General features: G+C 51.0%; 1 protein-coding gene across 6 annotated transcripts; it reads left to right on the top strand.

The window, feature by feature from the left end:
* Nucleotides 1-2,356: 2,356 nt before the first annotated feature.
* On the top strand, nucleotides 2,357-22,959 carry LHX9 (LIM homeobox 9). Of its 6 annotated transcripts, none has more exons than XM_061383699.1 (7): nucleotides 2,357-3,001; nucleotides 3,241-3,303; nucleotides 8,337-8,455; nucleotides 10,347-10,549; nucleotides 11,676-12,031; nucleotides 18,124-18,326; nucleotides 19,567-22,050. In XM_061383699.1, exons 2-7 carry the CDS (start codon nucleotides 3,276-3,278, stop codon nucleotides 19,822-19,824), a joined length of 1,167 nt encoding a protein of 388 aa, XP_061239683.1. In that variant the 5' UTR covers nucleotides 2,357-3,001; nucleotides 3,241-3,275; the 3' UTR covers nucleotides 19,825-22,050. The 6 variants fall into 6 exon arrangements, 5 of the variants coding, with proteins under 5 accessions (XP_061239683.1, XP_061239686.1, XP_061239681.1 ...); XM_061383702.1 differs by lacking the exon at nucleotides 19,567-22,050 and adding an exon at nucleotides 22,506-22,959 and having other exon boundaries at nucleotides 2,743-3,001; XR_009730121.1 differs by lacking the exons at nucleotides 2,357-3,001; nucleotides 3,241-3,303 and adding an exon at nucleotides 22,506-22,959 and having other exon boundaries at nucleotides 7,731-8,455; nucleotides 19,567-20,629.
* The last annotated feature ends 2,285 nt before the right edge of the window (nucleotides 22,960-25,244 follow it).

The following is a 25,244-nucleotide window of genomic DNA, read 5'->3' on the forward strand; positions in this document are numbered from 1 at the left end:
AGGGCTGGCAGCGGCGGGTGCTCCCACATTAAACACAATACGGCCACATAAATGGGCCTCGCCGCTAGAGCTTCCAGCTATATTGTATTCGCACATTGTAAAGTAAAAAGTCAGGTTTCTTATTGGGTGTGTGTGTACAAACACATGTGGATGCCTGAGAAATAGACTTCCCGGTTTAAATCAACTCTGGGGCTACTTCTGGAGGCTCCTGCCGCTCCGAGGCGGGCACCATAAATCAAGAGAGATTGATTTCTAGATGGTTTCTAATACGGAAAAACCCGGGGGAAGCAGGGGTTCTCGTGCGGGGTTTAGCAGAGTGGAGGGTGGGGAAAGCTTCCTGCCGAGGCGTCCGGTCCCCTCTCCCGGGAAGGCCCGGCCCTGGGCTGTTCGCCCAGCAGGTGGATTGCTAGCACACTCCCCGCTCTTCAAAAGCCACACAGACCCCATGGATTTTGCAGAGCCAGGAAGGGAGGGGCTTTTATTCCACCACCCCCCACAATCCCGTGCAACTTGGGGCTCCCACACCGGTCTCGTGTTCGGACCAGAAGGGGCCCGAGAAAGAGGGGTGCTCCCCGGGCGCAGCGGGGGTCTTTGTCCCTCGCGGTGCGCGGTGTCCTAAGGCGACCTCGGGAGTGTCCGGCCCGCCGGGTTCCACCGCCGGAAGCCAGCGGGGGGTCTCCGAACAAGTCTGGAGAAGGGGGCCCACGACCTGGCGAATGGCCATGGGCATGTCGCCTTTCCTGAGCTCTCTGAAGCCTCGCGGCCCCCCCGCCAAAGGAACGCCCCCCGCCCCCCGCGCCTCCACTGCGTGGGAATACCTGCCTTTTTATCTTCTCTACATTCGAGCAAGGGCCTGAGTTGTGAAGGGGACGTCTGCCCGTGATGGAGGATTAAAACTCGCTGCTATTGGTAGTCTTCACTACCCTTCAACAATTAAAAGGTACTTCTGGATGCCAAAACTATCCCCTCCTCAGGAAAAAAAAAAAAAAAAGAAAGTCGGTTAAGTTTGTATTGGGGTGGGGTGGATGGTTGGTGCGCGCCCCTGGAAAAGCTTGATTCCCGAGAAAAGGTCGTGGGAGAACTCGCAACTGTCTCTTGCCGGAGGCCGGTGGTCACCGGCACGAGCAGCCCACCCAGCCCGGCGGGGTGCATTTTGCCAAGGGATGCAGGGCGGGGGGGACTGGAAGATTCCTGGCAATCGCATCTTCCCATCCGAAATCTCTCCCGAAGCGTGGGCTTCCGGGCACGCGCGCCTCTGCCTGCCTCTGTGTGTGTGTGCGTAAAATGCATTTTTAAAAACCAAATAACCTAAAACGGTTAGTGACCCCAAACAGGTTAAATAAAGCCCGCTGCTTTGGACACCGACGAGCGGGAGGACCTGAACGTTTTCGGGTCGGGGTCGCCGTCCATCCAATTCGATGGCCTCGCCAGGGAGCGGGAGAACGGACCCCGGGAGGCTGGGGAAACGAGCGGAGATGGGGGCGTTCTCCGGGGAGAAAGAGCTAAGGAGGACGGGTTGCGAAGGGGAAACGGGAGTGGGTGGGGGGTGAGGGAAACTTAGATCAACTGAAAGGACTGGTTGGTTGGTGGGACCGGCTGGGGCAGCCCCAAGGGTCTAGGAGAAAGAACTCCACCCAGGGGCTCCGAGCTGCACTCCGGGACTTGGGGCGAAGGCTAAGCCAGAGGGCTTTGATTCGCGGCTGCCGCTGGATCCTTTGCCAGCCCTCAAGTGTGTGGCGGAGCCGGCGGGGAGGGAGAGAAGAGGTGGGTGCACCCTTGTGCCAAGCTCCACGTGCCCCCATCCCGGGCAGTGGTCGCCGGCGGCTCGCGGGCGCGCAGAGGCCCCAGTGCCCTGCACGCTGGACCCACGCGCGGGGGCCGGGGAGGGGTAGGTGGGCAGGGCGGCGGCGCCGCCGGGACCGCATCCGGGGACAGCGGACCTCGCCGCTCGCACCCCTTCCCCATCCGCGCAGCCACCTCCGGGTGATCCCCACCCCCACCTCTGAGAGCGAGGGGAGCTCGGGTTGGGAGACTGGGTAAATAATTGGCCAGGGGCCAGGTTTCTCGGTTCTCCGTCCGTTTCCTCGCGGCCTGTGTCCGGGGTTGCTGGGGGCGACGCAGCCACTCGGGAAGCCGAGACCGACCAGGTACCCTGGCACCCGCCGTGTCCCGAGCATCGGAGTCTGTGCCGGAAAACGCTCGTCTCCCGGGGTCTGAGTCGGTTTTCTCCGGATGGATCGCCGTCCCCGCCTCCTAGCCGGAGCCGGGCTGCAGGGATACCTGGGGCCGGCGCGCTGATCCGCTGGAGAAGGCCACCCTCGGGCGCAGAGCGCACCGCGCAGGGCTGGGTTGCGGGCACCTGTCCCCGGAGCGCCGAGAGGAAAGGAGGGGGTGCGGCGGGCGGGCAATCCGTGGCTCAGCCCCCGGCGCCCCTCCAGGCGCTCCCGCCCGCTCGCCGTCTATGCGGGCACCAGCTGGCAGCGGCAGCATCTCTGAGGTGCCAGCATCTCTGGGAAGGCCAAGGAGGGCCTGGGGCTCGGGCGGGGAGAGGGGGGCAGGGCGCGCCGCGGGACGCCAGTCCTTGGGGGGCTCCTGGCTTTATGAGGGTCCCTCCCGGCCGTCTCCTCCATTAACACCTCCCCTGATTGCTGAGAGGCTGGGAGGGCTGGACGCAGCCTCAGAGGCTGTCGCCCGGCCCTGGCCCGCGCCGGTGCCCTCTGCCCACCCCTTCTCCTCCTCCTCCCGATCTGGAAGTATAAATGGAAATAAAAGACAGGTGGAGCGAGCTGCGGGTCAGAGGTGAGGGATTCGGGTCAATTCCGACCGAGAGGGAGAGGAGAAGGGAAGAGACACAGAAAGACCCACCCACCAACCACCTGATTATTTGGATTCACAGAGGCCCCCTTGGCGAGATTCTGGGGACTGGCTCGCACTTCTGGCCGCCGCCGCCCTTCTTCTTCTCCCCGGACTGGCTTCTTGGAGGGAACGTCTGGACCTCAAGGTAAGATCTCGATTGGGGTTGTCTGATCCGAGCAGTTTTCCGCCTTCGGTGTGCTCCCGACTTCCGGGCGCCCAGGAGCGCCCGGAGCATCTACCGGAGGCGGCCCGGCTTCCCCGAAGGCCGCTCGGTCCCCGAGGCCTCGGCGGGAGAAGCGGTTGGGACGCGCCTCCCGGGTGGAGGAGGCGCGCGGGGTCCCAGGCCCCACCGTGGAGCTGACGCGCCGGTTCTCTGCGGTGCAGCCACCATCGCGGCGTGAGCCACCCCAGCTCGCAGAATGCTGAACGGCACCACTCTGGAGGCAGGTGAGTTACCCGCCACGCTCTCTCTCGTGCCCTGTTCCCTAGGCCGGAGCATTTGTCTCGTGGGTGTGTAAGTGGGTGTGCACACGCGTGTACCCGCCTTCATCGGGTGGGAGGAAGAGGGGTCGTGCTTGCCCTGGAGATCGTACCGCGATCAGTAGGCTCTAAAATACGCGGTCTCGTTCAGAGTCCGCTGACATTAGTCCTGAAAGGCGCCTTTCCCTCGTCCGGCCTTGCTCTCCGAGGCCTGAGATTCTCGGGGTGCAGGCGCGGGGGCCCGGAGGTCGCCCAGCCACTGCGCTGCGAGTTGTCGGGGCGCCAGGGATGCGCTCCGGTCCTCGGCATAGCTGCTGGGGGCGTCTCCTCACGGGGATGGATATGGGAGGGATGAGGCGGGTGGGGAGGAGGCGCCATGAAGATGCCGCGTCTCCTCCGGAAACTGCCTTCACCCCCCATTTTTGGTTCAATCTGACTCCCGCGCAGCGGTTTCTGTGGGCAATCTCCGCGGACGCGGAGTGGGGGCTGGGGGAGACGGCCCCCTTTATTCCGGTGGCGGTGGCGGGCCCGCCGCGCGGCAAATCCCAGGTGAAAGGGCTTCAGATTTCAGAAGCGGTCTTCGCCACCGGGCGGCGGGCCCTTAGAGAAGAAACCGGGGTCGGGTGGGGAGCCTTGCGGGGAGAAGGGGGCGCGTAGGCGCAGCGCTCACCCGAGGGCAGAGCCCCGCGCGCGCCGCGGGCCGGGGAGCGCTCCGGGCGGAGGTGCCCGGCGGGGCCTGCCGCGGGGCTCCCTCTCCGCGCGGTAGAGCTCGCGCGGCCCGGAGCCGCTCAGCCCACTCCCACCGGGGCTGGCTGCCCTCCTCGGAGGACTGACGCCGAGGTGCGCGGCTCCAGGCTTGGCTCTGCCGCCTCGGTGTACCCACAGTTGCCCTTAGCCCGAGGATGGAGACAGGCTGGAGAGCCTCAGGACCATCCCCTCGCCCCCCCGCCGGGCGGAGGCCCCGCGACGTGCAGGGCTGGGTGCTCGGGTCCCAGCCCCAGGACGGCGCTGACTCCCCTGGCCCTGGGGTGCTCAGGGCAATGCCGGAAGCTGGACGCCTCTTCGAGAGCTGCACCTTTCAGACCAAGGAGGACCCTCCATCAGCTTAATAAGGGTCAGGAGGAAAGGTGACCTCTGCCCTTTTAAGGGCAAACTCGGGGCAGAGCGTCTTGACCTCCAAAATTCAGGTCTAAAGCGACCTCGTTTGTGCTCACAATCGAGGCTTCTTCTCTCGACCCTGAAGCCTCTGTCAGCCCATGGGTGAAGCGGTGCTTTCCCTTTGCTTCTCTCTCTCTCTCCTGGAGAGGTACCCGGCTGCGGCCCTCGAGGAGATTCCGGGACCTCGACCCTCGAGCCCAACTCCCGTGCCCGCAGTCGCTGCCGTCCGCTTTCCTCAAAGCCGCCACAGGAGCTGGCGGAGCAAAGAGGGCAGAGTGGATGAAGTGTGCTCCGTCGGACGGAGGGCAGCCCCTAGCCAGGGTTCTGTCGCCTTGCTCCAAAGAGAGCTTTGAGTTTAGACGGGAGACTGGAGGAGTCACTGTGGGCTGCGGACGGGGGCGGTCCCTGCACCAGTCCCAGCCAGAGGTGCGGGGACTTAGACCCGGGAACTGAGTGAGCAGCACCCCAGCGTGTAGAGAGCACCCCAGGGCCGCTCCGCGCCCCAGCACCTCCTCTTGAGAGATGAAAGAAGGCAGAGACCCTCTCCTGGAAGTGCTTACTGTCCCTTGAGAGTGCTGGGGAGTGGGGGGGGGGAGTGGGCCAACTCCCCGAGGCTGCAAGACAAAAAGGTTAGGACGTCCCGGGCCACAGCCCTTTTTCTGGAGCCTGGAGAGGAGGCAGGGCTGGGCCCACCGGGAGCGATTTCTGATGGCCACAGGACTAAGGAGGACCTCCCAAACTCCAGCAGCCCCCCTGCCCCACCCCGAGGTCTGGGCAAACTTCCTGCATTGGCAGAGAAGGAAGAAGGCAAGCAGTTGGCATCTTTATGGGAAGTTAGCAAATCCCACCCGGCACAGGAACTTATAACCCCAGGTTTATGAGAAAAAGCGGAGACAGCGGGCTCCAACCCGGAAGCTGATGGCAGGAGGTCCCCCGCCCTGCCTGTACCCGACTGTCAAGGAGCAAATCTGTGTATGCAGGAGAGGGATGAGGGAAGCAAGGACTGGAGGGCTCAGGGACCGGAGGGCTCAGGACCTTCCGTGCCTGCTTCCCTGGAGACGCTTCACAAAGTTCTGGCCTCTCCTTGGAGTTGTTGGTAAACCCTCACTTAATGAAGTCTCCAAAATTTCATCCCCAGCAAGAAGGCAGTGGTGTTCTCCGGCTCTTTGTTTATTTTTGTTGAGCAGGACCCAGATGCAGCAAGAGCCAAACCCAAACCCAGTTCCCAACCTCCACCTGGGGGTGAGGGGTGGGGGGAGTTAGCCCAGAAACTGGACAAAGCGAGTCCCTGGAGTGAGGTCCCAGGTTCACTTTCCCTTGGAGCCTCCTTGGTTAAAGGATGTCCTTCTCAGAGACCCCTCCTCTTTCCTCTCCTCCTCCTCTCCCTCCCCCCTCCTCCCCCTTCCCTTCCCCCGTCCTCGTCCTCCCCCTCCCTGGGCCCATTTCTCTCTTGTGGAAAGGCAGTCTGCCCCTTTGTGAGAGGACCTGCCGTCTCTGAAAGAGGTGTTGCCCGCAGCCCCTGCGCTGGTGCACGTGGGTTTGAAAAGTTCATTGATTTCCATCCAAAGGGGCTAATTACATTACTTACAGTAAATAGCAGCCCTGCTGTCCAGTAGGGCTGCCAGAGTAGGAGGGGGGTGGTGGGGAAGGTCTCCAGTTTAGTTCCAGTTTAGTTCACTTGATTGGCTTCATTTTGTCTGTGTGTGTGTGTGTGTGTGTGTGTGTGTGTGTGTGTGTGTGAAATTGTGTTTTATGAGCTGTATTCTGGCACCCGGAGGACCGTAACAGCGTCCAGTCTGCAAATAACATTTTTTTTTTTTTTTTTTTTGACCCTGAGAAAAGAGCAAGGGGGAAGCCGGCGAGTCTTGGGTTTCATGGCAGAGGCGATTCCAGCAGCTTCAGAAGGCGATGCTTTGGGACAGGAAGTCGGATCGGCACCGTTCTCGTCTTCCTTCCTTTCTCCTCCCTCCCCCCTTCTTTCCTCCCCCTTTCCATCTTTCGAGATTTGGCCCCCGTTCCCGGTCGGGCTCCTCCGGGAGGGACGCGAGTCTGCCACCAGAGGACCCCTCGGGTGTCCCGAACCTGCCGGGAGAAGCGCGCGGTCCCCGCAAAGCCGACGGGGCGCGGTGGGGGAACGGGCAGCCTGGGGGAGACCCGTGGAGGCCCGCCGGGTCTTCCCGCTCTCGGCTGGGAGCTGAGTCGGTTCCTGCCGCCGCTCCCCGCGTCGGGCCCTCCGGGGCTTCTGGCATTTTGCATGAATCGACAATATCCGAGTATTGTGGCCACTTTTTAACGGGGCCGAGGAGGGGCCGCGGCTCGCGGGAACAATCCCGCCTCTTGTGAGGCACGGGGGCTGCCGTTCTGCCCGTCAGCTCTCACCTCGCCCTCCTCCATGGCGAGGAGCCCCTTCGCATCCTCCTCACCGCGCGGGGCGCCCACGTTTACAGGTCCCCAGTCCAGCCGGGGCAGCGGGGCGCGCCCGGTCCCGGGATGTGGGGGGCGGCGCTAAGCTCGCGCGAGCCCCCGCCTCGCTGCCCACATGGACAGGTTTCCTCCGGGACGCGGGACTCGCCATCGGTTTCTCTCCCAGCCTGAACCGGCAACCCCCGGGGCCACGCTGCAGTTGCGCACACATCTCCAAGCCCACGCCCTGTCCCCTACACTGATTGTTCCAAGAATTTTTTTTTTTTTTTTTTTTTTGCCATAAGTAAACTCCCAAAACAGAGGCTCTCTTAGTTCCCGTTCACTTTGGGGCTTGCTTCAGCCCCAGGTGGGGTCGGGAGGCCGTGGGGAGGTGAAGCAAGCCTGCTTTTAAAAAGTGAGTTGAGGAAGTCAGGGGTGGGGGAGGAGAGGAATGCCTGCCCAACATTTATTTATTTGGGGTCCCCTCGAGCTGGGGACCGGAAAGTCCACAAGAAGGAGACGTGAAGTTTGGGGCTAGGATTCTGCATTTCTTGAGTCGGGGTCTGATCTTGAACTTGGACCAAACAGGCCGACTCTCTGCCTTCTGCACCAGGGCGGGGACAATAAGGGTTCCTTTTTCACTTTAAAACGTGATTGCTGTGAACTCCTGGAAGGATGTGTGTGTGTGTGTGTGTGTGTGTGTGTGTGTGTGTGTGTGTGTTGGGGGGAAGTAAATGCCCCCTCCTCCTGCCTCCCCCTTACGCCACCCCCCCCCCCCCAGTGTTTGTCCCCGCTTCCCCATCACCAGGGGGTTGAGAGGAGTATGACAGGTCTTTGTTGTCTGAATAAAAATCCGTGGCGGCTCCGGGAGAGAACTCCTCCTACTAAATTATCAAAAATGGGCTGGCTTTAGTCTCTTAACAAATTGGACACCGCTCCGGCGGCAGGAGCAGTCCCCAACCCAACCTACAGGCGCTGGGAACTTGCAAGCAGCCAGGGACCGCTGAAAATAGCACTTCTTTTTCTTTCTTTGTGTTCAAAATTATTTTCTTTCTCCACCAGGTTTTGTTCCCCCCTCCCCCGCCCCGCAGTTGTTCCCCGTTAGTAACTCGAGCTCTCAGAGAGGTCAGATACGTCTGCTTCGCCTCCGCTCCCCCCTTCCCGTGTTTGTTTGTTTTCTGCGCATCTCCTTCAGGGAGTCGCCGGGGCTGGGGTCCCCCCTGCTTCTTCTTTTCCGAGCAGACCCATTTCCACCGCGGCTGCCTCTTTTCTTCTTCCCCCTCTCCCTCTGTCCCCGAGCGTCTCGGCGCTCTCCCATCGCCCCGCCTCTGCGCTCCCCGCTTCTTCTTCTCGGATGAGCTGAGAGCCCCCGGGGCGAGTGTATATGGAAATAGTGGGGTGCCGAGCAGAAGACAGCTCGTGTCCTTTCCGCCCCCCAGCCATGCTCTTCCACGGTATCTCCGGAGGCCACATCCAAGGCATCATGGAAGAGATGGAGCGCAGATCCAAGAGCGAGGCCCGCCTGGCCAAAGGCGCCCAGCTCAACGGCCGCGACGCGGTAAGGAAGGGCCGGCGGCCGCGGGAGCCGGGAGTCCGCGCGCGCGCCGGGGGAGCCGAGTCGAGCCGCCGAGGCGCCCGGGCGAGGGTGGCGGTTCGTAGGCGCGTCCGCTGCGATCGGCGGGTGGGTTATCTTCTGTTCGCCTGGCTTCTGCAGGGTAAGAAAGGGCCCCTTGCTGATTTAGCTACACTCCTGAGAGCCCGAGCTCGCTCGTCTCCGCCGCAGCTGGTCCGCGGGAAGCAGGGCTAGTCGGGCACGAGAGGATGGCGACGTCCTCTCCGGCGGCGCAGACGCCGGTTTCCCAGCCCGCTGGACTCCCGGGCGCCTCCCCGGCGAGGGTCGGCGGCCCGAGGGCGAGCGGGTGCGGGCCACGGGCTGCGGCGCGCGGCCGAGCGTCCGGGCCGAGCTGAAGCTCCGGGTTTCCAGTCCCTGGGTCTGGAGACCGGCCGTTCGGGGTGCACTAGAATGCGTCCTCCGGACGCTCGGGACGCGGAACGCGCAAAGGCCGCGATGGTCGGGGGATCTCTGGCGGCCCGGCTCGGTCAGCTCCCGGGCCTGGCGCGCGTAGCTTGATCCGGAGGAGCGGGGCGCCGAGCCCAAGCGCGAGAACTTTCTAACCCTTCCACGCTGTGGTCGACCACGCTGTGTCGATTAGGCACGTAGGGTAAAAGTCAGGCCCGCTTCGTAAAGAAAACTAATGAACAATTTCTGTGCTCGCCTTTCCCATTTACGAGCCGGAGGGGGAAAACGACAGAAGTCTCCGCAGAGTTCCAGCCAAACTGAACTGTGTAGATCCTCGGGCGTCACACCGGGAATCGCAGCTCAAACTAAGCCGGTGGACAGACTGCCTGGGGCCGGTCAGCACCAAGTAGCCGAGCTGGTGGATGTTTCTACATTTGCAAAATAATTTCAGTGCGGGGGGTGGGGGGAGCTGGTCTGAGTAAAGGGCGAAACTCTACTTTTCCAGGCCTGCCAGGGTTTCATGGGGGAAAGTCCAACCCATTTCTGCTAGTTCTGAGGGAAATTTCCCGCAGTTAACCACCCACCTTTTGTGGCTATCCCGTTTAAAAACAAAAAGCGGTAATGCAAACCCGAATTTCACCGCGGGGTTGCGCTTAAGGCGAGGGGTCCCCTTCCTCGCCGGGTCGTGGGGACACAGGCGGAAAACTTAAGGCCGGCATTGGAAAGATTTTCAGTACAAAGATCTCCGAGGTATGTTTATGTCAGGGAATGGGGGCCTGTGTAGAGGTGATGGGATAACGGACCTTCCGGGAACAGATATGGTGCTCCCTTAGTAGGAGAAGGACCAATAACCCCAGCAAGATCTGCCAAATATACCTCGATGGAAACAACATCCACCACATTATGAGCAGGAGTATTAAACGCTCTCCCTTCTCTTTTACTTTCAACGTCGCTTGTAGGGATATAGAGAGAAATGTAATAGTGTTTGTTGAAAACCAGTATGTGCTTGTTCAGATCTCCCTTTCGTCCTCCAACAGCAATTTCTGTTTCATTTCGGGCGAGTCGAAAGCCACACTTTTTAAGTTTTAATTATTTGAGTTCGGAAACCTCCACTATCTATACAGTCCATGCCCTTCTAGCCCTTGTGGGAAAGGTTCGAGGTGATCGGCGGGTCTTTAGGTTGAGTCCAGGTTCAGACGGACGCGGCAGAAAGAGTACGAGCGGCAGAAGGAAAAACTGCAAACGTTTCCCCGATGCCTGCCTTCGCCGAGGCGCCCCTGACACGGTGGCGCTCGCGGAGCCCGCCCGCGCGCAGGGGGGGCCGAGTCTAGGGGGTCCTCGAGTCGGGAAGGCCGGGGGCTGGCTCAGCGCCGGGGACCCGCGTGGGGCGGCCCCGCGCGCTCCTCACCGCGCGCGCGCTTCCTTGCAGGGCATGCCCCCGCTGAGCCCGGAGAAGCCCGCCCTGTGCGCTGGTTGCGGGGGCAAGATCGCCGACAGGTACTACCTGCTGGCCGTGGACAAGCAGTGGCACCTGAGGTGCCTGAAGTGCTGTGAATGTAAGCTGGCGCTCGAGTCCGAGCTCACCTGCTTCGCCAAGGACGGCAGCATTTACTGCAAGGAGGATTACTACAGGTATTCCCACCCCATCCCTTCCCCGCCTGGCAGGGCCACCAGCCCGAGCCCCTGGGTCCCTTCCCGGCTCCCCCCTGCCCAGGGAAGCCCCCCGCGCGCGCCTTCAAACTGCAGCGTGATCACTCCCGCCAGACGCGGGGGGAGGACGCCCCGGGAGGGGGGCACCCCAGGTCTAGAGCGAGGTCTAGACTCTCCCGCTCAGGCGACCCCCGGAGCACCGCTGAGGGAACTGGGCACGTCCTCGGAGGGTCAGTGAACGTGTCCGCATCTACCGAGGCTAAAGCGGGTTTGGTTTGTGTTTTCCGTTTGCTACGTACGAACTCAGCCAGGCCGGTGCCTTGGAACTGAGCCGGCGGCCAGAGCAGCAGCAGTAGCTGCTGGCTGTCGGGTTTTCGCGAGGGTGGCGGGAAAATCACCTAAATGACCATGAAAAGGAATAAATAACTGTTGTTGACAAAACGCAGGCCACTCAGTTCGGAGATGCCCTGACCGCGGGCTGGAACCTGCCCGCCAGACTCCCCAGACGCCGGACAGTGAACTGGCCGCAGCGCGTTCACTGATTCTGCTGGGTGTTTCTTGGCTTGGGGACCGCAGCGATGGGCAGGCGATCCGGCTCGCTCTAGGCCGGGGCGAGCACAGTGGTTAAAAAAGAATTAGCTCGCCTCTGCAGAACTGTCTTTTCTTTTTCTCCCCCTGGGCTGTGTCTGAATGTCTTCATGCACACTCACACTTTCATAAATAACAACACCCTTCCTGTGAATGCCTTGTGATCGAGGAGACGGTTTCACTTGGCATGGCAATTTAATATTCTTAATATACTGTTGTGAGTTAGCCAGGGCACGGTTTGTTTTGGTTTTTGCTTTTTAAAATTTTTACAGGGAAGAAAACTGAGGATCAGTTCCTCGATTCTTCTTATTTTAATGTAAGGGTTCTTTGTCATATTCATCAGAGCAGGTCAATCAGCAGATAAAATGAATGTATATCCAAGAGGGCGTGGGTCCTCCCCTCCCAGTCCCCTCCCAGATCTTCATCTTGGGCCGCTTCTGACCAAGCCCCCAGATGCCGCGGTGAGAGGTGGCCCTGCCTTGGCCTCCGCTAGCTCTCTGACGCCACTGTTTCCTTCCAGAAGGTTCTCTGTGCAGAGATGTGCCCGCTGCCACCTCGGCATCTCCGCCTCCGAGATGGTCATGCGCGCCCGAGACTCTGTCTACCACCTGAGCTGTTTCACCTGCTCCACGTGCAACAAGACCCTGACCACGGGAGACCATTTTGGCATGAAGGACAGCCTGGTGTACTGCCGCGCCCACTTCGAGACCCTCTTGCAAGGAGAGTATCCGCCGCAGCTGAGCTACACCGAGCTGGCGGCCAAGAGCGGCGGCTTGGCCCTGCCTTACTTCAATGGCACGGGCACCGTGCAGAAGGGGCGGCCCCGGAAACGGAAGAGCCCAGCGCTGGGGGTGGATATCGTCAATTACAACTCAGGTGGGCGCCCACCCGCTCCTGGCCGCCCCTGCCGCCCTAGCCCCGGGTCTGCCCAGAGGAGAATTCCATCTGGCTTCTCCCCTACCCCTCCTTGGTTACAAGACGGCTCTTTCCTTAGCATGGCCCTTTTCTCGCCACAGCTCTCGGTCACTCAGAAAGAAGCTGGAGGATGGAGTGAGAGAAAGAGGGAGGAGAGAGAAGGGGACGGGGGAGGCGAGAGGGAGAAAGGGAGAGAGAGACACCTTTATTTCGTTTGTGGCCAGAAATACATTCACAACAGTGGGGCTGCAGCGACTTCCCCCAAACAGGCAGGGCCCAACCCTTGTTGCCCATTAGTTAATGAGCCCATTAGTTTCTGGCTCCCAGTTGGAGCCAAACAGCCCCAGGGCAATTCCTGTGTGGAGGCCAAGTTATAGATCCTGGAGGAGGTTTCCCTGAATACTAAAAAAGAAAAAAAAAAAAATCTTCAGAGCCCAGTCCCAGTGTGTCTAGAGGGGACAGAGGCTGTGGTCACCAGCCCAGAGTTAATCAGGGAAACAGTTGGCATGAGTGTTGAAAAACCAAATCCCTCATGTTGGCGCAGAGTGGCTGGAGGGGCGGGAGTCACTCTCCAGAGTCCATGGGAGCTGGCCTGCCCCTTCCCTGGGTCAGGGGACCGTCCAGCCAGCTCACTGCCCCTGTGATAAACCCTCCAGACACTCAGACCGTCCCTCCTCCCACCCCCCAGCTTTCTCTCTTAATTAAAAACAAAATAAGGCAACAGGCCAGAAAGCCCTTTTCTTCCTTGCTTGGGGGGGGGGGGCGGGGCACACCCATCACTCATCAGTCTCACTACCAGTACCCCTTTGGCAGCCTGTCCCCCCACTCGCCAGCCCCCAGGTGAGGATGGTGACAGGCCCCCAGGACCACAGTCTGCCTCTAAGCAGGATGGAACCTCTTTCTGTGAGTCCCAGCCCCCTGTAAAAGAGGTTACAGAAAACCCTGGAGCTCACTCAGGGGCGTCCTCAGGACTGGTTTGTTCTTGTTCAGTCGCTAAGTCCTGTCTGACTGTTTGCAGCCCCATGGACTGCAGCCCGCCAAGCTCCTCTGTCCTTCACCATCTCCTGGAGTTTGCTCAAACTCATGCCCTTTGAGTCAGCAATGCCGTCGGACCATCTCATCCTCTGTCGCTCCGTTCAGCCGTTCTGACTTTCGGTGCCCTGGCCCAGCCCCACTGGACGTCTTAGCAGGAGACTCGGGCTCGGGGAGTCCTTTCTGTTGGAAAGGACCTTGGGGACCTCACGGTGGCCACCCTGCTCTGTTACCAGGTGCACCCAGATGCCAGTCGAAGGGTGGGCATCCCAGAGCGTGGATCTTGCCTGTTTTTCTCTTCCAGTCCCCACATACCTGGTGTGGTGCATGAGCTGCTGTGGCTCAGTAGTAAAGGGATGCTGTTCCCCCTCATAAGTGACTCGCCCAGGGACACTCAGCCAGTGTGAGCAAGCAGAAATGGGTCCTGCTCCGAAGGGGAAATCTGCCCAGCTCTCCCCTCAGCTCCCTCCTGGCTCTGATTTCACAGATGAGGCATAGCGGGGGTGTCCCCGAGAAGGTGGGGACCTTTATCCCAGGGGTTCAACCCCAGGTCACTGGAGGAGGAGGGCCCACTGCTGGCTGCAAACCTCGCCTAGATGGGTCAGTGTCCTGCAGCGGGTGCATCCCTGGGTTTTGCCAACCCCCTGTCGGGGGTCAGGGCCTCCTGCTGCCCCTCTGCGCCTCGGCCAGCAGGCTGATTCGGGGCCACAATGCCCAGTGTGGTTACTCGGGCTCCTTTGATGCGTGGTCCCAGGGGCGGCCAAGCAGGGCACCGATTGTTCTTTATTAATAGAAGATGACATCGGAATCTCTAGCCACTCACCAAGGCCCTAATGCCCTAATTAGAGAGAGAGAGAGAGAGAGAGAAATAGAGAGAGTGGGAGAGAGACTAGCCGGGTCTGCAGAGAGCAGGAAGCCCCCGGCTCCCAGAAGGTCCAGAAGTGTGGGGAGGAGCTTTCTAGCCAAAGGCGGCAAGCCTGGTTTCTTCGATTGTTTGTTTAACCTAATTAGCTTCATTTGATTTCGCCTTGATCTTACTTTACATTAGAAAGATGCGGGGAGCTTTAAGGACAATAAAACTGTTTCTCCTGCTTCTCTGAGGAGCACCAGAGAGTACAGATTTATTTCTTAAAAAGAATGAGAATCTCTTTCCTCTTCGACCATTCCACTTCCATTTCCAATTCGGCCATTAGTTTGCAAATTAAGGCGCTGCAAGGTTCTGGAGAGAGCTGATGCTTCTGTTCATTAAGGAGGGAGAGGTTGCGGAGGCCTTCGGAACAGAGCCAGTGTGCATCACAGAGCCAGTAACTCTTAATTAACGTCCACCGCATCCCTTTGGGACTTTCCCTAGAGACACGAGCAAACAGCATACAGTAAGGATCTGGGTGAAATAATCTAGAGAAACTGGGTTAAAGATGCCTGACCAGAAATCAGCTTACCACTAAAAAAAAGTTTATGAAGCCAGTGCCCATTTGTTATTACAAGGAAACGCTTCAGTGAATTAAAACCACATTAAAAGCGCAGAAAATAAAATGACCCACAGTTTTAGCGCCTTATTTTATCTTTCTTTGAAGCCATCTCTGCTTAAATGTAAACTAGTCTCAGAAAAGAGTGACATTGCTACTAAACAGATCTGATTCCTACACTGATAATATTTTAAAACACATGTACACAAAATATGTTTGTGACTCAGAATTCCAGAGATGTGAAGCTAGGCAAAGATCCGTAAATGTTTGACATAAGGCAAGTGCCTTTCTTTGAGACTGTTCCTAATATCTCTTTGTGTAGATAGCAGATGGAGATTTTAGAGCCACAGGAAATCTATTTGGGATGCTGGTTTGAAATGAAACCCTCCGGGGTGAGAAGAAGATTTAGTCTAGGGCCAATAGCTCTGGTTTGGGTAATTTAGCATTAATCGAGAGACTAGATTTTTGCCACTTCTTGAAATCTCCCCTCCTTAGGTTCTTTCTTGGCTTCCAAACTTCCAAAGCTCCCTGAAGTTGTTAAATTAGCCTGGCACTGACCCCTAGTGGTCTCTCTGGGATCAGTTCTCAGAGGGTTGCATTCCTTCAGAATAGAAACTCACTTCCGGATAGGTGACCATTTCCTAAGTGATCAGAGAATAAAATAGTTAGATCTTCTTATTAATTTTATAGTGCCAGATGTGTGTACTCACAGGTGTATATTTAAGACAGTTTTAAGAGAGTTATCATTTCATCTCATGATTCAGTGGGCAGGGAGGGGGTACCCCTGTAGTTTTAAAAGTAGACTGGGGAAGCACAGCTACCTGCAAGTTTACATAAGGCATTTGTAGTTAAATCTAAGTAGTTTAGGCTAATGCACTGAGTTACTCTGTAGATGACACAGACTGCGCTATTAAGTGGCATAATATCATAACTGATCCCACAGTTGTCTGTTTATATGAATACCATCTTAATCAAGAGCTAACTTAATCTTTTTGCACACTGAATTGTATTTTGTTTGAAAACAAGTCCCGTAGCAGTGTTTAATACACTGAAATTCTCTACTGAGTTTTAAATCAGCCATAATGGACACAGAATGCATATTCAGAGAAGTTGTGTTTTATCATACCTGTCTATAATTGTGTGTGTGAAAAAAATGTCTATAATTATTTTTCATTAATTCATTTTAGAGACTAATGAGTAATACAGTTTGGTTAGGAGTCAAACTCATTTCTAAGAAATAGTAACTTGTGGGTAAGGGCATTATTTAAGTACCAAGTTAAGTCTTCTGCCCCAGTGTAATATTCCATTTAATAAGCTGTTCAGGAAGAGTTACACATCACTCACCTAGGATAGGATTGAAGTCTTATCTGAAGAAGCCTCTAATGACTAAGGTGTGCCTCTTTGACTGTTTTGGTGTGGCTACATTCATAATCTAGTTGTGAAATATAGCTCAGTTTACTGAGATAAGTATGGTTTTATAGTAGGTCATAAGATGCTGTTTCATCCATTTGGGGATACAAAAGGGCAATTCGGTAGAATATTTGAACTTGACATCTCTCCCCAGGGGTGCAATAGGATAAAATGTAAAGCATATTCTATCCTCTCTGTATTTCTGGTTACCTGGTGCCCTTTCAGTGGGGTTTAAGGAGTCTCTGTTCAACCTTTGGCTGTGTATATCATCTCAAGTTGATCTGACTTTGCATGAATAGTCATTGATGATTTTATGGATGAACAAATATTCAAAATCTTGATGTGAAGCTCGTTGAATCCCTGGCCCTGTGTTGGACATCGAGGGTCCGATGGCGAGCATGATAGTGTCTTTCTTGCCAGGAACTTGCCTGCCCTCTTCACGGGTCTCATGGAAATGTGAACAAAGGAGTCATTAGTTCACGCCTACTCTCATGACATTGGGGAGAATTTCTTAAGTGGATTTTGTGATGCAGGTGACTCTTGTTGGGTCTCTGGATGTATACTGATTCACTGAAAGCGTTTTTTTTTAAAGTAATTCTCGCCAAAGCATTGGAGAAGGGAATAGCAACCCACTCCAGTATTCTTGTCTGGAAAATCCCATGGAAAGAGGAGCCTGACAGGCTACAGTCCATGGGGTCACAGAGAGTCGGACACGACTGATCACGCACGAGTGCAACCAGAGCATCGCAGGCATATAATATTTTATCAAGCAGAACGGAACAACTAATCATAAGAGACGCCTCACATTCTTCAAGATTCTGGTTTCTCCCACAGGCATGTGATCACGTTGATTTTAGATATTCTATTACAGTGCATTAAAATGCTGGATGGTCAGATATACATCAGATAAACAACTGAAGTAAGGTGTAAAGGAAAAACAAATTGCCATGCCCTTTAAATTTTGAAAGTTGGCTGAATCAGTAAACATTTAACAAAGTGTTTCCTTGTAATCATATTTATTATGCAAAGCTAGGAGGTTATCGGAAATGACCTTTTAAATGCGCATCTTTACATCCTGGGGATGAAGACTTTCAGGCTGGTTTCAAAGGCTGGGTTGTTTTGCCCTCAGTGTGGAGGGGGCTGTGTAGTGGGGGTAATGGTGTCACTCCCCTCCTCCTGGCCTGCCAGCCAGGGGCACAGCTCACACTCTGGCTCTCACAGGACCAGAGCAAAAAGGGCCACCATCCGAATGGGACATCAGGGTCTCTGAGCTGGGCGTTGTGAGGAGAGATTCTGGCATGAACCAAGTGAATACAGACCTGGGCTCCTTCTCTTTCAGAAATATCTATTCCAGTGACTCCAAGGGAAAACTCTCTTCATCCTGGTTAGCCCCATGTGAACCAGTTACTGCTAAAAGTCCTCAAAAGTAATATTCTTCTGGTTATGTAAGAATCTTGCAGGCTTTTATTTTGTAACCTCTCCCCCTCTTCTTTTTAACTTTTTCTGAAAATATTCTAGGATGTGCAGAAAAGGCTAAAAATTGGAACTTAGATTCTTCCTTCATTGGGAGGGGGGCGGGGAGATGGCTCTGTAAAACTTTTAGACTTGAGAGAGCTGAAATTACTGGCTTGCATATCCCTCCTGTCTTCACAGACTACACCTCGTTTCACAAACACAGACGAAAGGAAGAATCTCTGAAAGCCGTGTGTGTGGAGGGCCAGCGTGCTCATACACATCACAGAGTAGAAGAAGGTCTTTTGTTTTTTGTTTTTGTTTTTTTTCCTTTTCGCTCTTGGAGAAGATTTCTCTCACTCCCACACTTAGACCTTACTCGTCTTCTCAAGTCTTTCTAGCAACCATTAAGCCAAAGAGATTAGATTTATCTAATAATTTATCTAACTGTATTAGATGTATCTAGTACTTTTCTACTGCGTAAACTTGGGGTGGGTCCACGCTTAACAGCCTAGTTTGGCGGACTTGGGCCGATTAGCCTCCTTCTTTTGTCTGGATCCTGCTCATAATTGGGTCGACAGCTTTCTCCACCGTTGCTGTCCCATCGCGGCAGGAGCATGCCACCGGCCATCTTTTCAGCTAAAGCAGACCCTTGCACTGAGCCCTTGTTTTCGTCCACTGTGGCTGCCACAGGTTGTAACGAGAACGAGGCCGACCACTTGGACCGGGATCAGCAGCCTTACCCACCCTCGCAGAAGACCAAGCGCATGCGCACCTCCTTCAAGCATCACCAGCTGCGGACCATGAAATCCTACTTCGCCATCAACCACAACCCGGACGCCAAGGACCTCAAGCAACTTGCTCAGAAAACGGGCCTGACCAAAAGAGTTTTGCAGGTAAGAAGTGTCCATTGTTGGCTGTGCCTACGACTTCCCCTTGCAGTGAAAGTAGTTCTCTTCCCTGTTTGATTTCCTGAACTGCTTCTCTTTAGTTTACCTTACTTACCGCCCTAGAGAGTGTACCAAGCTTTTGCAGGGGCTTCCCGGAGACTGCCCAGAGAGCGAGAGCGAGAGAGACCCAGGGTCTCCTAAAATGCAGCCACATCCTCCCTACAGATGGGGAGACAGGCCCACAAAGCCAGCTCAGCTTGCCCCACTGCTCTGCAAACGCAGGTGGTGCTATCTGCACAAGCTGTGACTTTGGAGACCTCTGTCCACGTCAGGGTCAGTGCGCACACACCTGGGGAGACCTGCTGCTACCCCCTTGCTTCAGCACACTCTTGGCGGCCTCACTCCCCGGTTCCAAGCTTCCAAATTCACGTGGATCCTTTTAGTCAGCTCCTGAAAAGCCACAAGCATGGTTAGCTGTCTCTGCAACCAATCAGAGCGAGTATTTTCCCATTTTAACCAACCGCATTTGACCGCTGCATACTGCAGTGAGACCTGCTGGCCCAGTGCCTTGCTAGGCTCATCATGGTAAGAATGTCTAACCAGAGACCGATAGTGGGTGGCTGGGGGTCGCCTCTGATGCTCTCACCCTCAGTGACAGACAGCAGGCGTTTTAAATTCCACGCACCCGTTTCCGGTTGCTTGGAGTCTGTGGCCCTGGAGGTTTTTCCTGTGCACGGAGTACTTGGCATGTGTCAGACTCAAAACAGCCAGAAATCTGTTTCAATGATGTTCATTTCATGCGAGTGATTCTAACTTGGTGAAACATCCGCTGACCTCGCCTGTCCTCTTTCTGGAAAGACAACCTTTGAGGGATGAGGGTGTATTTCCACCCCCACCCCCACCCCCTTGATGGCTCTGCCTTCATTTCCCCAGGGTATCTCCACTTAACCATCTGTGCCCCCAAGCGGCACTCGTTAATGCTGGGGGTGGGGGCCCCTGTGCAGCTAACAGGGTATCTGTAGTTTTAACTGGGATTACTCTGTTGTCAAAGAAAGCAGAAAGAAAAAAAACAAAAACAAAAAAACAAAGTGGGGGTGGAAGGCCCTTCTCCCCCAAGGAAAAGAAACATTTAAAAAGAGAAACGTATATCCAAAACAGAATTAAAAAAGAGAAAGGGAAAGAAAAAAGAAAAAAGGAAGTATAAAAATAAACATCGGTAAAGAAATCCATTGGGATTGGTTTGCAGGTTTGGTTCCAAAACGCACGAGCCAAATTCAGAAGGAACCTTTTGCGGCAGGAGAATGGGGGTGTTGATAAAGCCGATGGCACGTCGCTTCCGGCCCCGCCCTCGGCAGACAGCGGCGCGCTCAGTCCACCGGGCACTGCGACCACTTTAACAGACCTGACCAATCCCTCTATCACTGTAGTGACAGCCGTGACCTCTAACATGGACAGCCACGAGTCCGCGAGCCCCTCGCAAACTACCTTAACGAACCTTTTCTAACATTGGGTTTGGGGTTTTTGTTTTTTTTTTTAATTCTTCCTCTTCTTTTTATTATTATTCTAATGATTATTTTATTATTTACAAAACGATATTTTTTTCCCTCACCCCCAAGATACTTGGCAAGTAACAATGACAGCTTGGTTTGTAGTGTCTTGCAGCCACTTGGCAAATGAGTTTACAGTATCGTCTCCTTTACAAAGTGTATTATTATTATTTTTTGTTACAAAGTGTATTTGGATTTAAAAAAGATTAATTAGATCGTTCAGTCGGTAAGGGGAATTTTGGAATCATTCTAATAAGTGCCTCTTAAAATTGTATGTTACTTATTTCCAGAATCTCAAAGGGGAAAAAAAAAAAAAAAACCAACAAAGAGTGGTATTGTGATGGGCAAAGAATCATATTCCCAGTTACATGATTAGGCTAATAAGGAATCAGATAATTGATTAAAATTATTTTTTAATCTTGCAACTGTTACCTGTACTTGTGAAAGTTTGGAAACTTCACATTGTCTTTTTAAAAAATTTTAAAATGCAAAAAATGTTTTAATCATTCCTTTTTCTTACAAATGAGGAATATGGTTAAAGAAACAGTAGCTAATCTAAATATTAAAGATGAATTACATGGGAAAATCTAACCAGGAATGTGACTTTTATTTTCTCTTAAGGGTACAGTCCCAACAAAACTTTCTTATTAGTTAGTTATTGCTTTTCAACGTTTGAAAAATACTTAAACCTCCTGTGTATCCATGAAAATTCCAAACAGAATTTGAAATTTTATACATTTGACCTTCTCAAGCTGATGATAGGTATGAAACCATTCTTTCTAAATTATTTTTCCCCAGGGAAAATGGAAATAAGCAAAATATAATTTTTTAAGAAGTTAAAAAAATCAGTATAATTTAATCGATAGCTCTTAATTGGCTTTAGCTGTACCATGATATTGTATCTGGCATTCTATACAAATAAAGTTAAAACAAAAAACTTAGTAAGTAATATTAACAATGAAAATTCTTTGGTTTTGTTTTGCTTCATTTTACTTTGGCACAGGTTGATGTATTTGTCAGAAAAAAAAAAACTTTTCTGACGTTAGAGATTTGAAGTTCTTAGTTTAAAGATAAACTCAGAAGCCTTGTGGATGCTAATCTGAATATATTTCCTAGTTTACAGTAGCATTTTTTTTCTTTTAATTTAAGCTAAAATCTTAATGGTCTGGGCAGTGGTGAATGTTCATCTATATGCTTCTGTTGTAGTTAAATATCAATTAGATTGTGGATTTCCTAAAAAAAATAAAAATAAAAAAGAAGTCAAGATACATGTCTTGCTTTAGTGGATTGTTAAGAATAACTTTGCACATATTCTCCACTTTTCGGACCCCTTAAATCTCCTCTGGCGTTCGAAGTGGTTATTTAATAGATTTTAAAGGTGTCCTTCTGGTTGTATAAATGTGTGGTTACATATTGACAGTTCACTGCCCACATTAAAGTGCATTATTGTAACTTTTGCTCAGGGTCTTTAGAAAATTAGCACAGAAAGTAGCTTATTTTTTAAAAAAAAAGATGATGGAAGATAAGTTAACACTGTAACAGAAGAAGGTGTTTGCCATTATATATTTAGCAAGTGTGGTTATCATCTTATATGGAGCTTAAATCTTGACTTTTCATATTTCTATTACATTTTGGGCATTTACCACTAACCAGACCAAACAACCTTGGTAAGGCTGAGATCTTATGAATACACTTTTACAGGTAAAATATTGATACTTATAAATTTTGTTCTTTGACAGAACAATATATGGTACTATAGATCTACTTTATTAAGTAGACTAATTATAACTCAGTTCTCCTACGTGCCTTATGAGATAACTTGGAAGTAAGTTTGTGAAAAATCAGGATATATGTGTTGTTTGTTAAATTAACTGTTTTAAGCCCTTTTGACACCTCACTAGTTTTGTACTGTTTTACCTCTTATTTCTGAAACTCTTTTTATGGTGTATCCTGTTAGAGGGGACAGACATGTCATAGAAAGCAGTTGTGCACTCTTTCCAATATAGTTGATAAATTCAATAATCTTATATATTGAGCTTCGTGTTTATAGTACAGTAAGTGGTCTAGCAGAATTGTCCATGTTTCTTTGTTTATTGAGAAATGCATTGTATAGAAACTATTTCCCTTAAATATTTATGGACCAAACAGTTGTGATATATCCTATTAAATTTGTGTGAATAAACCATTTTGAATCTAAGGACTTTTATTTCCCATCAGATTTATTTAAGGTTTAACTGTACTAGTGTGTTTTTGATATCTATTTGTAAAGCTGTTAAAATGGTAATACAAAATTTTTTAATATACAGACATACAAATAGTTTTGAGATTTCCAAACTTACGATTCATTTTAAGTTACCATTGCATGTGCAATGCAATTCAGCTTAGAATTACCTTTAAATATATTTTCCTACAATAAAAGTAATGCCCCATGGATTTGACTCAGCCTGATTTTTAGAATTAAAAAAAATAGATAATTAGCAGAAAAAGTAATTGCATGAAAAGAAACCTTAAATATGATTAAGTTTCATGTTAGGTCTATTGAGCACAAATGGATATTTGTAAATCTAAATAGAAATTGAAGACCCCTAAAAGCCAAGTTGCTCTGGAGTTAATAAATTGTCACTATGATTTTTTTCAGGGAGAACAAATCTTGGGGCATTACAGCCAAACATCCCGACGTTTGAAAATTCCCTAAAGTATTAAAAGAAGGGGAAAAGTTTGATCGGAAATCCACTGCAGTGAAGACAAAGACAATATTAGGTTATGATAATCATACATTAAAAGATCTATTGAGCCAAAAAAAGAGAGAGAGAGACAGAGAGAGAGAAAGAGAGAGAGAGAGAGAGACCAAGAGACTTAAATGTCATTTACTGAATGTTAACAAAACTTCTGTTCTTTATGATGTCTAACACAAATGGAGGCTTAAAATTATATGATTTTAAACAAAGTGAGACAAACCGTGTATAAACCAGAGCAGCCAGGCAGTAATATGCCCACCCCATAGCTGAAGAAAATTATTCTTGGAAAAAAACAATCCCACACATTTGTCAAGCACAGTACTTGTAAAATAAAGTCCAAAAGCATTCATTTCACCTGCTTGCTAATGTGTTTTAGTCCTATCTGTTAATGACATTTTCCAACTGTAAATTCAAAGAAAAGCTATCACTCATTTAAGAGGCTAGGGATCAGACCCCAGTAATTTTAGCATTATTGTTCATTCCTTCCTTCTGAAACAGAAATCTCTGCATGCACTGTCCCATCTGTCACTTCTAGTGTGCATCTCTGTATGATGACTTCTCTTTGCTGTTTCTTGTATGATAAATAGCTTTCATTAATAAACATCTTATTCGATGGAAACATAGTTAACTTTATGTTAAACACACACTTTTGGAATTAATTTTGAACACTGTCTTCAGAGGCAGCATGACCCATTTCCAACTTGTTGTACTTAGGAAAAATTCCAAGTGATATAAGGAGGTTAAGTTCTGGTAATCTAGGATAAAATTATTTACTTGGTTTTGGACTTTTCATGACTTTTTATTTGTTGTATTCAATTGACACATAGACTAAAAGTATCTTTTAAAAAAAAAAAACCCAAATTACAACATAAATAAACCTCAATATACTGTCATGTAAAATTTCAGCAGCTTTTTTAGATGATTAGGATAAAATTTATAGATCCTCTGTAAGTTTACATGTTTGCTATGCAATGAGCAAATTTATTGAAAGTACACAAAAATATTCTGAGCTGTGATGAGATCCTGTCTTCGCATGGTTCAGATTACATATGATATTACAAACAAAAGAGCAAGTGGAAAGAAAAACAAATATTTAGGAATGAGGGTTTTTAATGGTTAAAGGGAATATTTGAAGATAGAATTTTTTAACGACTCATATTTAGCTGTATATCCAAAGCGTATGTTAAACAAATTAACATATACCTTTCCAGAAATTTTTTCATTATGATGAAATTTTTATTATATACAAATGAACCCTATGTAAATAATGTAACTTTTATGAATGATAGACATTAAATATTTCATTTACATGTATTCTCAGAATTTTGAATGTTTTCTTAAATGCTTTCACTTCCTGAATACTAAATACGAAAAAAAAATTTAAAAAGAGAGAGCAACTTACTAGTAAAAAAAAAAAAAAAGACAAGCAGTGCACCGTGACAAGTAGACTATTTTGCGTGATGATGAAACATGTTCCTTTCGTCAGTAACTTGAATGTTTATGCCTCATTGAAACCTCATCCACAGCTAGAGTAACTTAAACAGATTTTCCGATACATTTCCAGCCAGTTTATTCCAATCCTTGTCCTCCCACTTTCCTTCTTTCCCGTGCTGTCACCCATGGCAGTTTCGTTTAGAAATATTTTGGAACCTCGCCTGGTTTTACAGACCTTTAAATATTTGTCTGGAATGTGAAATGCGGGAAGAGACCACAGAGGGAAAGAACAGAGCTGAAATCAGGCGTCTGAAAAAAAAATAATGCAAATTTGAAACAGGCACATTTTTAAAGAGGAAAAGAAAGGAGCGTTAATTACGCGAGTGGGAAGAGAAAGAAGCACGGGATGCCGAATCCGAAGGGCCGTGGTGCTTTCCCGTGATGGACAGCGGGCTTTGAGTCTGCAGGACCGCGCCCTCGCTCGTGTGGGAGAGAAGGACGTGGACCTCTTGGCCGGGGGCAGGGCACTACGGTTTTGTAGCTTCTACCTCCCGGATGTCTGGGTTGGCTGAATTCTTGCAAATTGATCTTGGGCAAAAAAAAAAAAAAAAAAAACCTTCGCTGAGAGTCAGCAGCTGTCGACTTAGGTGAGTTACCACCTTCAGGCTGACTTGCAGAGTGGGTGGGTTCTTTTTTTTTTTTTTTAATATATACCTCAAATAAGGACATGACTCCACAGTAAAGGACCCAGAGCAAACACTTTAAAAAACCTTGGTGATGTTTCATCACGTACAAAATAGATAACTTTATTTAATAAACCCTGTGGAATCCACTGCATGCTATTTTATAACAATCTTTGGACGCCTAGCATTTTAAAAGCCACACACAAATAGCATCTTGTTTCTGTTGCAGTGTGCCTGCCACAGCATCATGGGGAGAAGTGTTACAAGTGGGAAACTCTGATGAACAAGAAATATATATATAATCTGTGTGTGTATAACTGAATCACTTTGGTGTACAGCAGAAATTAACACTGTAAATCAACTATACTTCAATAAAAATTGTTAAAAGAAGTGGGAAATTCGGGAATGGAAATTTGGAGTCATGTCATCCTAGGCTCTTATGAGAATCCTAGGAATAAGATTGTTATAAAAATAAATGTAAATAACTAATTTTGTATGCAGTTTTGCTATTTAATTTTCAAC

This window comes from Bos javanicus, chromosome 16 (assembly GCF_032452875.1).
Source record: "Bos javanicus breed banteng chromosome 16, ARS-OSU_banteng_1.0, whole genome shotgun sequence".
NCBI lineage: Eukaryota > Metazoa > Chordata > Mammalia > Artiodactyla > Bovidae > Bos > Bos javanicus.